General features: G+C 36.5%; 1 protein-coding gene across 1 annotated transcript in view; it reads left to right on the top strand.

Annotated features, from left to right (window-relative positions):
• Positions 1-151: 151 nt before the first annotated feature.
• abl2 (c-abl oncogene 2, non-receptor tyrosine kinase) overlaps positions 152-16,396 on the top strand; it is a 42,904-nt gene continuing 26,659 nt past the window's right edge. The window contains exon 1 of the mRNA XM_073818692.1: positions 152-846. Coding sequence (XP_073674793.1) covers positions 597-846 — 250 coding nt within the window. The 5' untranslated portion in view covers positions 152-596. The remainder of the gene's footprint in view (positions 847-16,396) is intronic.

The raw sequence follows: 16,396 nt of genomic DNA, 5'->3' as shown, positions 1-16,396 counted from the left end.
AAACACCTTTATATATTTATTATTGTACTGTTTACAATACTCCGTTATTGTGTTAATATTCATATATTAAAAAGAGAGATTTTTGCATCACTGCGATGATGGTGTGCTGCGCGCTCTCCGTCATTGGCTCGTGCAGCGCACGCCACTGATTCTGCGGTAAAGATGGCGGCGGCGGAGGGGGCGCGCAGCGGCTGGAGCAGAACGGAACGACCCCAAACGGGTCCGCTTTAAGAGAAACAGTGCTGGGGCAGGAGGATCGTACATTCCCGTTTAACAGAGCCGATTACCCGGTGTCGTTTGCTAGAATTTAACGATTAGACTGCGTTGTTAGCTGTTAGGTGGTGGGTGGGTTCTCTCGCTCTCTCTCTCATACACACACACATACACAGATTGCTAAGCTAAGCTAACGGAGCTCGATCCGGTCCGGTAGAGGAGGAAGAAGAGGGGGAGGAGGGTGACCAAGCAGGGAACACTATCATCCCAAACAGAACAAGCCGTCGTCCCGCGGGTCGTTCGTTGGGGGATGTGAGCGGTCCAAACGGACGGCGGGTCTTTCCACGGATCTGTGTTATTTTCCCACCCAGAACACTCGCAGGATGGGACAACAGGTAGGCCGCGTGGGAGAAGGGGCTTCCGCGGGGATTCAGACCCCACCGCAAGGGCAACAGCAGCAGAGCAGATCGAACCGGGCCAGCAGCTCCGGGAGGAGACCCCGAGACGGCGGCGGCAGCAGCAACATCAACATCACCGGGACGCCACCTGGCAGAACTGCCGCCGCCGCCGCTGCTGCAGCTGCAGCGAACATCATGCCGGATCCAGGAATCAATGTTTTCACCCTGCATTCAGGTATGAGCCAATTCAGGTGTTCAATTTGCATGTTTATTGCTTTGAGTCACTGCCAACATGCTTATCATAGTTTGTAAAGTGTGGAGCTGCTCTCCGGTTTAGACGGATCCGTCAGGATCAGCGGAAATACTCCATGGCTCTCAGGCTGTGTTGCAAAATCTAGTGTACTGCCTGTGTAGACAGCGCTGTTTTGACATCACGAATGTGTTCAAACACTTCTTTAATTCCTAAACATGCTCTCTAGGTAGACAGCTTACTATGTTTTCTAACACAACCACCAAAATGTGGTCAAATAAATGAGGTCAGGTCAACCAGTTCGACTGCCTAGTTCTTATAAACACTTTCATATCTGGGTGACTTGGTAAAAAACAATATTGTAAGCATGTCCTGAACATTGCGGGGGACCAAACAATTATCTTTGATTGATTTGAACATAATCGAGCACTAAAACTTTAACATTTTAAACTCTTTTTTTAAATCCTAATAGCAGTAATAAAGCATCAGAGCAACACCAAAACAATATCTGATTTTGTGAGAGACTTGTCCCTCTCAATGTCTGTGGTGTTTACGTCTCTGATAGAAGCAGTTTGTGAATTTAATATGGGTCAGTGTTTGGTCACCTTCCATTAGGACCTTTATTTGAAGAGTATGACGGTGTGCTGTTGCTGTACGTTCGAACCCAGTATATTTTGATGTGTGTATAATATAAGATGTTCTGGTGAAAGGTATTTAAATATTCCTGCTGAAAAGTTTAAATAAACCTTGCAGAATCTGCAAAATGCGAATTATTTTCCCAAAATACGAAGGATCATACAAAATGCATGTTATTTTTTATTTAGTACTGACCCGAGTAAGATATTTCCCCTAAAAGACGTTTACATATAGACCACAAGAGAAAATAATAGCTGCATTTATAAAAATGACCCTGTTCAAAGGTTACGTACACTTGATTCTTAATACTGTGTTGTTGCCTGAATGATCCACAGCTTTTTTGTTGTTGTTGAATTTGAAGATCAGGGTAAACTTAACGTATTTTGTCTTCTGGGAAACATATAAGTATCTTCTGAAGGGCAGTACTAAATGGAAAAAAATATGATATTTAGGCAAAATAAGAAAAATTTGCACATCTTCATTCTGTTCAAAAGTTTACACCCCTGGCTCTTAATGCATCGTTTTTCCTTCTGAAGCATCAGTGAGTGTTTGAACCTTCTGTAATAGTTGCATATGAGTCCCTCAGTTGTCCTCAGTGTGAAAAGATGGATCTCAAAATCATACAGTCATTGTTGGTAAGGGTTCGAATACACAATGCTGAAAAACCAAAGATTTAGTGGGACCTAAATGATTTTTCTGAAGAACAGCAGGCCGCTTAACTGTTCAGGACAAACAAGGGACTCATGAACAACTATTAAACAAAAACAAAAAAAGAGTCGTGGATCATTCAGGTAACACAAAATTAAGAGTCAAGCATATGTAAACTTTTGAATGGGGTTATTTAAAAAAAACATATATATATATTATTTTCCCTTTTGGAGTATATTTAAATGTCTGTTACGTGAAATATCTTATTCAGGTCAGTACTAAATAAGAAACAACATGCATTTTGTATGATCTTATTTTGGTAAAATAATGAACATTTTGTAGATTCTGCAAGATGTATGTAAACTTTTGACCTCAACTATTTATTTACATAATTGAAATATGAGCAAATTCTTATTAATATTCACAGAAAATTAATGTGCACGTAAACATAATTGCTATTCTTATTTTACACATCTTTACACACATTCTGTGTAAAGCTGTAATGCTGTATAAAACGCCGGACTAAATTCTGTCTGCTCTGACCCGCCTCAGCTCTTAGTGTAAAAGTATATACTCTAGTTAAAAATGCTGTGTAACTGCATTCATGCCCCCTCTAAGCTGCATTAAACGGCGTTTCTATGCCACCTTTTGCAGTGTAAATTTGCCAGTTGATTGTAAAGAATTTGAGGTTGTTTATGGGCAGTAACTGAAATGAGAAGAGGAAGTTCAGACACAATACTATCCTAACTGTAGAAATGCTATCTGATGGCTGTTATTTGATAGGGGCTGGCATTTATTGTCTCTTATGAAGCACTAGCTGTTGGGAAAGCTGCTGGGGAAGCCACCGCTTTCTCGGATTTCGCTCGCGAGTGATTTCACTGACTCATTTGTTTCAGGCAGTAACACAAAACACATATTTGATCGTAATACCGTTTGCCTGGCAATAATGTGTCAGAGATTTATCTTTTCATAAATCTCGCATTCCAGGTGTTTTTGGGATTATTGTGTCTGTGGCTGGGATTACATTATTTGTCAAGACATTACTGTATTAGCTGAACAGTGTTGATCTGCGATGTGCCCAGTCTTGGTCTCTTCTCCACAGGGTGGGTTGATCAACGCCAAAGAGGAGCTTGTCACATCTTGACAGCGAAACCCCTCGGCTGGAAACGCTGACTTGTGAGGGCTGCAGATGAGTTATTTTTACTCTCATCGCTTATAGCCAGATGTATAGCTGTGGCTGAGAGTCATCTGAATAATCAGGATAATAATTGTAGGGTTACAGGCCTGACTTAACTGCCTAACTGCCATGATCAGCCTCGTCAAACGAACATTATATCTGACGCTGAAGTCTTTCAGAGGGAGACTAGAACATCTTTTAATTTCTGTCTAGAGGAAAGATCTGATCTTGAGTGATTTTTCTCAGTCAAACCAGATAGTTTGCAAAAAACCTTTTGTTTTCCTTGTAGCAGAGTTAGTTGGAGTGACTAGATATTCAGTGTAAAAGTTTAAAAAGATTTAAAGCATGATGCCAACATATCCTGCCCTTGTTTATCTGTAAAATTGCTTTAATAGGGTGTCAGAGCCTCATCTGTGAGGTTAAAGTGATAATTCACCCTAAAATAAAAACGTGTTTATGTTGGCTAATGCATTAACTTTCTAATCAAGTTACATTTTTTTTATATTGATTTATTTTCAGATTATTTATTTCTTATATACTAAATAGCATGCACAATTTAATTTCAGCATGTATTTTTTAACTATCTCTAAAGAAAAATATAAAATATGGGCCAAAAAACACTCTGAAAAAGCATTTAAGTATTCAAATATGTTTACTAAGATCCTCCTATTATCTATTGAAAACCCAAGAAAAAAAATTAAGAAAAACCTTAATATATTTAAAATAATTATTTATTGGGCACTTTCAATTTAGAGGTGGTCCTCTCCCGAACCCTAACCCCTAAATTTGAACTGAAAATTGAAATTGATGATATGGAAGTTTTTTTTTTTTTTTTCTATTGTTGTTTTAGAAAATATCTTTTTGATTCTTTTAAAAAGTTTCTTTTAAAAAGTCAAAAAATCAAAATATTTTATGTTTTTTTTTTTTTGTAAATTAGGAAAATGTGTCCCGCATTTTCTTGTCACTACCGAAAAAAAAGTGTATGTTTTAGTTAGGGATGCTCATTTCGGTTAATTTTCGTGACCGACAACCGCTGCTCGTTATCCGAACATTAACCGTTAACTGATAAAATTATAATAATAAATTAGTAACCGGAGCGCCTATTGCGCACTTTCTAGACTATAATTCATTCAGAATTTGAATACATTCACTTACGCATTCACTCTCTAATAACCCAATATCGCCACTTGCCATTGAGTTGCATATACTACATCAGTTTACTAAGTGAAGGTGAAGCAGGTGTTTGCTCAGTGAAATATGTCTGTACAGCCACACTGCATGTGTCGACACGTGCCCATGAGTAAACAGATAACTTACGAATAGCATTATTTCTTTCACCATGCAGCAAACGTAAAAAAAATAAAAATAAAAAAAGTAGAAAAAAAACCCTTTTAAACCTTTTAACTGATAGTAATAATCGGTTAAAATTCTTACTGTCGGTTAACGGTTAAACGGTCAATATGAGCATCCCTAGTTTTAGTCCACTGGCTGAGACTAATTTTAACTACACTCCTAAATTTATGATCCGGAAATATTCCCAATGCTCTCTCTCTCATAGCTACAAGGTGCGAGTTTTGGGGGCAGCCGTGGCCTAATGGTTAGGGAGTCGGACTTGTAACCGAAAGGTTGCAGGTTCGATTCCCAGGTCCGGCAGGGATTGTAGGTGGTGGGAGTGAATGTACAGCACTCTCTCCACCCTCAATACCACGACTGAGGTGAGTCCCTTGAGCAAGGCACCGTTCCCCCAACTGCTCCCCGGGCGCCGCAGCCATGGCTGCCCACTGCTCCGGGTGTGTGTTCACGGTGTGTGTGTGTTCACTACTGTGTGTGTGCACTTGGATGGGTTAAATGCAGAGCACAAATTCCTAGTATGGGTCACCATACTTGGCCTCACTTCTCCTCCTCCTCCTTAGATGGGTCCCATCATTTTTGAGGTAAATGTGTTCAAAAGTCTGAAAAATGTGTGTAACTTTAAGGAACGTCATTACCGAACATCTTTTTTCTTCAATTAAGCACACTTTTTTCATGTTTTATTCCATAATATTTAGTTTTTATATGTGAACCACTGTTCAGAATTGTGCTAGCTAACCATGTGCCGATTAGCATCTTTGAGCTAGGTTCATAAAGTATCTAAAATTGTCACTACCAAAACATTTGATGGAGTTTTAGTAGTAACATCTTTGTTTTTTTTTTGGGTGTTATCCCATAAAATTGTCACTTCCAAAACAGTCATCATTGTTTAGATAGGGAACACATGATTCTCATATTTGGGGGAAATAAATAAAATTTTAGTACACTTATAAAAAAAATTTTTTAGTATGTTTTAGTAGTGTTTTAGTTGGCAAGTTAAAATTCTGTAATGTGATGTGGTCGCTAACAAAGCATTTCCGTCACGACCGAAAATGTGCAGTCACTCCCGAAACATGGGATGTTTTGTCAAAAATAAAGTATACTGAATGATCAACTAAGATGTTATGATAATGTTTGGTTCTCAATTTATATTCAAACTAATGATTCCTTAACTGAAATCAGTATTATCAACTTTTTGCTTTTTTACTAAGAAAAATTGAACTAAAAATGCAACAAATCTCATAAATCACACTTGAAATATTGTTAAAAATGTAATTATTGATTTACCTCTGAAAAAAACTTTAATACAATAGAAAAAATATATATTTACAATGTAGATGTAAGCAAAATCTCAATAGGCCAATATAACCCTTCTAATTAAATTATTATTACTGTGTTTTAGTAGTGACCTATTTGGGGAGAGGACAAATATTCCGAAACTGTCTGAAAATACAATATGAGAATTAACTGTACAATTACTAGAAATGTGTACCTTGGAAATTATACAATTTGCATACACACAAATGTTTTGGAAAAAGACACATTTGACACCTCTGACTTTGGACCAATTCTGTAGAATCCCATATACACTGTCCATCTGCAACTGTAGCAGCATGTGATATTTTGATGATTTTTGGAGTGACATTAGCGTGAGTAAACATAAAATGCTCCTTGAAATCGCTGAAGGTTGCAGAATCAGTTTGGTACTGTCATTAACAATCTGCTATTACAACATCAACAGGAAGCTTCTTAGCTATTTGATTTTGAAACTGCAGTGCGGTCATCCCTCAGAGTCTGATGACTATGCAGAGGCATAGGGGGAGGTGGACGACTCGATTTCCCAAATCTTTTCAGTCCAATAGGGCATTGAGGACATCGACAGATGACTCATTTCAAGCTCAGGGCGAAATTCCGTCAGATCCAGGAGAATATTCCTCTCTTTTCTAACTAGTGGAATTCCATCAGAAGGGACTGTGACGAATAGTTCCTAATTGACCTCCGTGGTCAGACGGAGGGAGAAATGAATAAATGAGTGGTCCTGTCTGCGTCTCCCATCCCCTGCGGACAGCCAGTGTGAGTCAGCCTGCTGCCGTTCTGAGGTCACAGGGCCAGTTCCACATTCTTTTTATTTATTTATCAACTCTGTCCTGTACCAGCAGGCTTTTATTATTTCAGTAGGGTGGTGCAAAGTGCTGCCCTGAACTTAATGTAGTCCCAAAACGATTGATTTTTACAGCTCGGGACGTTCAGTTGGCACTCCTTTTAGAAGGTAAAATGTATAGACAATTTAAAGTCAGAACTGCCTGTTAAAAAATATGAGAGAACATTGAGGATGATTTTGAGTTATGGCTTTTGAGCTGTATCAAAAGTTTTTGAACAGCAAGTCTCTTCTGCTTACCAAGCCTGCTTTTATTTCATCCTAAGTACAGCAAAAATAGTATTGTCTTGAAATATTTTACCATTCGAAATAACCATTTTCTATTTGAATATATTTTAAAATGTAATTTATTCCTGTGATTTCAAAGCTGAATTTTAGCATCATTACATGATCCTTCAGAAATCATTCTAACATTCTGATTTGCTGCTCAAAAAGCTTAATTACGTTAAGGTTTCTTTGAATAGAAAGATTAGCATTTATCTGAAATATAAATCTTTTGTAACATCATGCATGTCTTTATCATCACTTTTGATCAATTTAAAGCATCCTTGCTAAATAAAAATATACATGGTTTCTGAAAGATCATGTGACACTGAAGACTGGAGTAATGATGCTGAAAATGTAGCTTCGATTACAGAAATAAATTACATTTTAAAATATATTCAAATAGAAAGCAGTTATTTTAAATAGTAAAAATATTTCACAGTATTGCTGCTTTTGCTGTATTTTGGATCAAATAAATGCAGGCCTGGTGAGAAGAAGAGACTTCTTAAAATCATACTGTTCAAAAACTTTTGACTGGTAGCGTACATCATCATTTTGTTTCTGGTAAACAGGCATAGTGCTGCTGTAATTGAGTTGTAATTGTTACATTAATCTCTGTTTTATCTCAGTTTGTAAAGGATTGAATGGACGGCATTCGACACGTGTGAATTTCCCAGGATGTAAGAGGATAGGAATTAGGGACTAAATTAGATTAAACAATCCATTTTTGATATGCGAAAGAGATTGAAGTAAAACAGCTGATGAGAAGTTTTATAAAGTAGTTTCACACTTCTTTCTTATTGTGTAAACCTGAGGCGACTCTGTTGGCCCACGGTTCGATTTGGTTGTTTTTTTGCACCACTAGAGGTCATTAGAATGCCACACTTTTTGGCACAAGGCTCAAACAGAGCATCAACGTTCATTTCATAGTTTTCTAAACATCTTTAGTTGATAATACAATTGCCAGTTGTGATTTGGATACTCAAATTTGTCCCTCTGGTGCCTGTGCTTTCCTAGCATCCTCCAACCCGGTTTCATTTTAACAGCCTTATCTGGTTCCATCCCCTTCCTGCGTCCTTATTAAAGTCTGGATTAGATGACACACTGGAGTAATTCTTCTATATTGAGGCAGTGATGGAGATAAGGAACATTTCAAACCACCCTGCTGAAAAAACCAGCATATGCTGGTTTTTTCAGCAGGGCAGTGACTTCCTATGTTGCTTTTCTTCAGATCAGTAATTTTCAGTGTTTTTCTCTTTAGACCAAGCATTGTTCTCTATCTGTTAGCTGTTTTCAGCTCAGTGATGATGCAAATGAATAATTGAATTAGTGTTTTGAACTGATTCATTGAAATGGGCAGTTTGATAGAACCGATTTATGGACATTAAAACAATGAAAGGGGACATTGGATGTCCATTTTCCACAAGTCTTCATTAAATGTCTGTAACTTGCTTTGATTAAAGAGCAGGTCATACTGGGTTTTTGAAAAATCTTTTTTGCAGTTTGTAGCTATCCTTCAATGTAAACAAAAGTTTTACAGTTCTGCAAAGTTGTTTATAAATGGAAAAAAGTGCATCATACATAAAGATATTGTCTCAAAGACAGAGTTAACTCAGAATTTCCTTAACGAGTCAAAATTTTAAATCTTTTGCCTGTTACCGATCTACGTTACTGGGTAACACATTAGCATAATCCCCGTCTGTCCGCAAAACACAAGCAGTCTGACCTTCCTAACAAACACTTCCGCTATTTAGTGTGTTTCTCATGTTGAGAAGACTGTTCTTTGCTGTGAAAGCAAGTTTGTTTTGTTTTCATTGCCGAAAGATGATGTGAAGAATAAGTGGTTAAAATTTTTGCTTCTAATCTTCTTTATTTGGACTAACAAGTGTCTCCGAACCGCAACCTGTAAGTACGGTTAATACGTTATGTGTACGTTTTCAAAAAATAATTTTCTTGTGCTAATATGTAATGTATACCTAGTGCAGCTTTAGGTTTCCAAAACCACAGTGTTACTGTCTTATTGAAATGGTACTGCTGTGAACCCACTATTTCCTAAGAATGTGTCGATTAGTGTAGACTGTTGTTGTTCTAATTACTTCGTTCAATATTAAAGAATGTAGCTTAGACATAGTTTGGTTTACAAACTGTGTTGTTTCATCAGTTAGGCATGTTGGCACTCGGCTAATGTATCCACCGTTATTATTTTGTTATGTGTTTACAGTTTAGCAGCTAAACTTTAGCTGTGGGCACGATTCGCTTGCGTAAGTGTTAAACTAAATGTTTTTATGTCATTATTTTAAGAAGAGATTGGAGCACTATATTATTGTTTTATGTAAAGGTGCATCAGGGTTACCAGGTTTTCACAACAAAACCCGCCAAATTGCTACTGAAAACTAGCCCAGTCGCGTTTCAAGGGGGGTGTCCCCCATTAAAAATTGCGTTCTGGGTTGTAAAATACACTTTTTTTTTTTGTCAGGGTTCCCCTGGTAAATTCGTATTCCAGGGCCTAAATATGACTTTATTGGGGTCGCTTCAATTCGCGGACATCAAAATCAACCACTGACTTGGCAACACAGATGATAGCTCTCGCTAACTTGCTAAAGTACTCCTCTCTGTGCCAAATTACAACAGGCCTGGCCAGCTGACCAATCAGAGCAGAGTAGGCTTATGAAAGGGAGGGGTTTACAGACATTACGCTCAAAGCTGCTTCAAAATCATTGACAATGACTCTATGTATACATTTTTATTCTGGGAAAATTACAATGTTTTTTGACCTTAGATGCAGTTAAACTTGTAGGGGAGTCCAACACAATATTAGGACATTTTGAAAAAACGTATGACCTGCTCTTTATAATTCCACAGTGGTCGTGTAAAGCAACATTTTTAGCTTGTCAAAAACGGCTCTGTTAACTGCAACTTGTTTTAGTGCATGTCTTTTTAAATGATAATGAGCTACTGCTCACTCCACCCCCTCTTCCTTTTTTTTGTGTATTTGGTGGTTACTGTGAAAAACAAAACTAATCGACTGCGTCCTCAGTGACTGTTAGGAGAAAATGAAGACTCTTATGTTCACAATTACATCCAAATACAAAACACCAGCATTGCTTGCGAGACATTGTTGTCGATACATCTGCTCAAGCGTGGTAAATGTCAGACATACAGCCGACTAAGGGCAGAAATATGCTAATACGGGACAGTCTGACAGCGATTGTGGGCTGGGCCTGAGCAGTATGATATCATACTGCTCAGAAAATCAAAATGGCTTGATAAATAAAGACTGTTTAGGTTTTTGGGGGATAAAAAAAGGAGTGAATGGATGTTTATAATTGTTGGATGGTTTTGTCCACACACTGCTAAGACACATTTATATCCAAACACCACGTAAAAGTAAATTTTGCGTTCAATGTCCCATTTAAAAGCATTTTTCCGTTATTTTATTTTAAAATCCAGACACTGAAACATTTTTGACTGTCAAATCAATTTTATTTTAGATTTTGAACTTGTTTTTTAATATTTCTCTTTATTTTCTGATCCAATAAAGGCCCTGTTTGGCTGTTCATTCTTGGTCACATACACATCAAAGTAGTTCTAATGAATCCCAGTTGAATCCCATCCGCAAAGCGTCTGTAGCCTGAGCTCTATGATATGTCGTAGAACAGAGTGAGTAATCCCACAATTCAGTAGTGAAATCCAATGGGACAGAGGGGAGATTAGGGTTAAATCCAGGAGACGTGCATTATCTTTAGATTGAGACATTTCCTAGCATCTGCTTAGTTCAAGTGTCATCTCCATTCCCTTTCCCAGCCTTTGTGCATTTTTATGTTGTGATTGTGAATGTTGTTTTTGTTTTGGTGCGTCATGTTCGCTCCACGGCAAGTTTCTGAAACAGAGTGTTCCGTTTCACTAATAACCTACATGCACTGTGTTATATCACGATTTTATCACACCCTGGAGCTGTCATACAGTTTATTTGGTATTGATAATGGACATTTGAGTCAAACGTGTTATGATTTGTTAAGTACGGCATAGTTAAATCCGCTGGCAAGTTTGTCAACACCCAACAACCATGTTGGTTTAATGGATGACGCCTCCTTGGCCCTATTGAGGTCATGATGCGTGTTCAGGCAGGACCGTCACAGCCTACCAACACTTCCTGTTTGCAAGACCACTTGGCTGATTCAGTCCATCCGTCTCATTTACTCTCCATAATCTGTAATGGGTTTAGCCCACCAGGCTCATTAAATACTGAAGGCTTATGCTGTCTTATCTACGAGACCGAGTTAATGCGGTCACCCTCACCTGGTGACGTGCTTGGCTTAACCACCACGGTTTAATTTCCTTAGCGAATGTGTCTTGTTAAAGTCTTTGTCAAAATGTCTGCAAATATCTGTTCTCACATTCCTTATGAAATGCAGGATTTGTAGGTGTTGCTTGGTTAAGCAGGCCCTTTTTAGGCCTGCACCAAGAGGTGTTATGTTTGTGTTCACTAATAATTCATATCTATTATATAACTGGTGGTTAGCAGAAATGTAGCCCTTGCTGGTTGATGTCGTAATAACCCTGTTATGGGGCAAAAAGCATCTTTATCTATTAATAGTCGTACAAATTAGCCATGTATTTTAATATACACTACCAGTCAAAAGTTTTTGAATGGTAAGATTTTTAAGGTTTTGTCTGTTCTGCTCACCAAGCCTGCACTTATTTGATCCAAAGTACAGCAAAATCAGTAATATTGTGAAATATTTTTACTATTTAAAATAACTGCTTTCTATTTGAATATATTTTCAAATGTAATTTATTCCTGTGATCAAAGCTACATTTTCAGCTTCATTTCTCCAGCCTTCAGAGTCACATGATCCTTTAGAAATCATTCTAATATGCTGATTTGCTGTTCAAGAAACATTTTTTATTATTATCAATATTTAAAACAGTTGAGTACATTTCTTATAGGATTCTTTGATGAAGATCCAAAGATCAGCATTTATCTGAAATAAAAAGCTTTTGTAACATTACACACTATGCCATTCAAAAGCTTGAAGTAGGGCTGCACGATATTGGGAAAAAATTGCATTGCAATATATTTTTTTCTTGCGATATATATTGCGATGTGTACAAATTCATTTATGTTCATCAGGTTGTTTTGAACTGCTTAAAAATCAAATAATAATTCAAGAATAATTGGGGTAATTTTGTAAGCATTTTCAAAGAATAAAAAAATTAAAAAGTACAGTATAATCAAAACCCTGCAATAAAATACTTTTTAAAGCTTACTTTGGGTAGTTTCATAAACAGTTTGACTCACCTTATTCACTGTCAATTCAGGCAAATCAAGGCTCTAATATGAAATTAATAATGAATGTTGCTTCTACCCTGATGAAAGGGAAATCAGCTTCTTCCTTTCACGAAAAACATTAAAAGCTTAGCCAAGATGGAGGAACAGCTGGTCATAGCTGTTGCAGGGATAACATTTTTTAGCAGCAGAGCTACTGCAAGCAATTTTTAGTTTTGGAAATCCATTTATCTTTCTTTATTTATCTTTAATGAAACTTCCGCGGGTCATGGTTGCTTAGCAACGGCAGACGCCACTCTGCCACTCAAGTTGCAGAGCGCTTTGGAAAGAAGGAGAAAGCGGCGCGCCTAGCGTTTTCCACGCGTTTTTAGGCACGACATGTGAACGGTCCCTTAAATTCGTAGTGTTTCCGCGAGTTGTGGCAACAACTGCCAGGCACTCCCGACAAAGCACCTGTTTTTGGTCAGCAGCATCCTTTTTGTATCCAAAATACTTCCATATGACCGACGTTGCGTTTCTTTTTGCGACCAAATCTTCCATTTCGGCGCTTTTCTCCCGTCCCGCGCTCATTTCGCCATGCGCACGCAGAGACTGCATGCATGAAGTAGGTGAAGCAACATGTGCATTGTAGTTTTTAAAGAACCTTTAAACATGAGTTAATTACTTTATTTTAGACAAATATAGATCCGTGAATAGAAAGTTTAGAAATATAGAAAGTACATTTTTAATTTTTTACATTTTTAAACACAATTTTTTTTTGCCCTGGATCGTGACTGCCACGATGTGACTATCACGCATGCGTACATCGTGATGACGATGCTGAAACGATCTATCATACAGCCCTAGCTTGAAGTCAGTCTAATTTTTTTTTTTGAGAAAGAATTTTAAGAAATTAATACTTTTATTTAGCAAGGATGCTTTAAATTGATCAAATGTGGTGATAAAGACGTTTATAATGTTCCAAAAGATAAAAAAACAAACTTTTTTTTGCAACATAATAATGTTTTTTGAGCAGCAAAACAGAATATTAGAATGATTTCTGATGGATCATGTGGCTGGAGTAATGATGCTAAATATTCAGCTTTGAAATCACAGGAATAAATTACATTTTAAAATATATTCACATAGAAAACAGTTAATTTAAATAGCAAAAATATTTCAAAATTGTACTGTTTTTGCTCTACTTTAGATCAGATAAATGCAGGCTTGCATTAAAACATTAACAATCTTACTGTCCAAAAACTTTTGACTGGTAGTGAATATATTTTAATTTTAAATTTATTTTTGCAAGTGATATACACTATAAAAAAATTGAGGTCTGTTAAATTATTCAAAATGTTTTTATGTTCTTAAGCTCAACAAGATTGCAGTTATTCGATCAAATATTTTAATAATATTTGTGAAATATTATTACAACTTAAAATAACTATTTTCTAATATTATTAGATAATATATTAAAATGTCATTTATTTTCTGCGATTCCAAAGCTGAATGTTCAGCAGCCATTACTCCAGTCTTCAGTGTGACATGCTTCTTCAGGAATCATTCCGATCATTCTGAAACATTTCCTAATATTATCAATGTTGAACACAGCTTTTGTGGAAACCAGGATACTTTTTTGCCAGGATTCTTGAGGGAGTTAGCTGTTAAGAAGCATTGCATGCTTCTCGTGTGAAAATTTCATCAGATATGGAGGATGTGAGCATTCTGACGCATTCTGTCCTACCCACTCTGTTGTGGCAACCAGAGCAATGTAAGCTGTGTAAGCTGAGATGGATGTTATTCAGAGGGAGCAGCCACAGGTCTGGATGCTATCTGCACAAAAAATGACTCAAAGCAAAGATGGGAAGAGATTATGGATTGCCGGATTAAGTGTGTAAATATGTAAATCTGTGTAAAATCTTTTTCATTGATGTCACACCTTCTGATTGCATCACAATGTTATCTAAAACACACTCATACAATCTTACGCTTTTGTGGTTCTCACTGCTATTGTTGACTGCAGTAGACAGAAGAGGATACAAAATTATGCCAATATCACATAGTGAGAGCGTAGAGTTTGATTCTGATGGGGCTTGTAAGTATCTTGATGCGGCGTTGTGTTGCATAAGCTCTTTATAAGTACCTTTAAGCTGTAGGGCGTGTGATTTTTATGCTTGTTCATGCTTGTAGAGATTTTGCATAGAATGTACAATCTGTACCGTTGGAAAAAACCATTTAGAGTATGCCCACATATTCAAACTTTTACGTTTAAGTGAGCTTGTGTCAGGTTAGAAGGTCAATAAAAACAACGCTGACAACACAGGGTGAAAATATAGATTAGGTGCCAAAACAGCGTTCCTTCAGAAAACCTTCTTCCTTTAGGTCCTTATATTTGTGCTGATCTGTCAAGCTTGGAGTTATAGTCGTCTGATCCAGCATAAAGGAAAAGAGGGTCCATGGGAGGAACATTAAGCAGTCCCATGGTGCTTTTCAGGAGTGGGTGTACTGCATGGAGAGGTCCATTAGCACCTTCAATGAACAGGTAAATTACAGTAGCTGGGTGCTAACTGCTGTGTAAGCCCTCAAAAGTAGGCCTGAGTGAATGTCACCGGGCAATTTCCCATAATCCCAAGAGTGTTGTTATTCAGAGCAGCTGGTCAGATTGATGGCCACAGGAATGGAGAGCAATTGAAAGTTCACTCAGCGCAGATAAAAAGACATGTCTGGAGAATTTCTGAGAGATTTGGTTGAGATTTACTAATAACAAACTCAAAGGTACAGTATTGTTCGAATGTTTGGGGTCAGTACAATTTTTTTTTTTTTTTTTTTTATAAATAAAGCAAGGATGCATTAAATTTATAATATCAAAAATCTTTTGAACGTTGATTAAAAGTTTTAAAAATAGTTTGCACATAAATATTAAGCAGCTATAAAAAGTTTTTTTGAACATCAAATAAGCATATCAGAATGATTTCCTACAGATTATGTGATTGGAGTAACGGCTGTGGAAAATTCCGCTTTGCCATTACAGGAATTAAATATTACATATAAACATTGCTGTTTTATTGTATTTTGCCTAAGAGACTTTTTAAAAACATTATAACTCCAAAGTTTTGAATGGTAGTGTATTTGAGACAAAGGTTCTGTAAGTTTTAACAAGATAGTGTGGCATAAGAAAAACTCATGCCATGACTTGTGGGTGAATAACAACATTTAAGCAAAAGTTGTTGTGGTAACAGAAGATGTAAATGATGTAATGCTACTGCCTGTCAAACAACCTGTTTCTTTCAGTCAAAAGTTTTTGAACAGTAAGATTTTTAATGTTTTTTTTTTTAAAGAAGACTCTTTTGCTCAGCAAGCCTGCATTTATTTGATTTGAAGTACATCAAAAACAGTAAAATTAAGTATTTTTTACTATTTAAAATATATGTTTTTCTATTTTAATATATTTTAAAATGTATTTTATTTGTGTGGTTTCAAAGCTGAATTTTTAGCATCATTACTCCAGTCACAAGATCCTTCAGAATTCATTCTAATATTCTGATTCGCTGCTCAAAAAACATTTATTATAACAGCCGAATAGAACTTTTTCAGGTTTCTTTGATGAATAGAAAGTTCAGAAGAACAGCATTTATCTGAAATTGAAATCTTTTGTAACATTATAAATGTCTTTATCATTACTTTTGATCAATTTAAAATTTAAAGCATCCTAAATCAAAGTATTAATTCTATAATTTATTTCCCCTAAAAATAGACTGAAATACTGAAGCATTTGAATGGTATAGTGTAAAAGGTTGCAAAAGCTTTTTATTTCAGATAAATGCTGATCTTTAGATCTTTCTGTTCATCAAAGAATCATGAAAATGTACTGTTTTAATATTAATAATCTAAAATAAATCTTGAACAGCAAATCAGAATATTACAATGATTTCTGAGGGATCATGTGATAATGAAGACTGCAGTAATGTTGCTAAAAATTGTGTTTTGATCACAGAAATAAATTACATATTTAAAATGTTAAAATAGTAAA

The sequence above is a fragment of the Garra rufa genome, chromosome 15 (assembly GCF_049309525.1).
Source record: "Garra rufa chromosome 15, GarRuf1.0, whole genome shotgun sequence".
NCBI lineage: Eukaryota > Metazoa > Chordata > Actinopteri > Cypriniformes > Cyprinidae > Garra > Garra rufa.
Note: the sequence above shows the minus strand (reverse complement) of the source record. Positions and strands in the feature narration are given on the sequence as shown.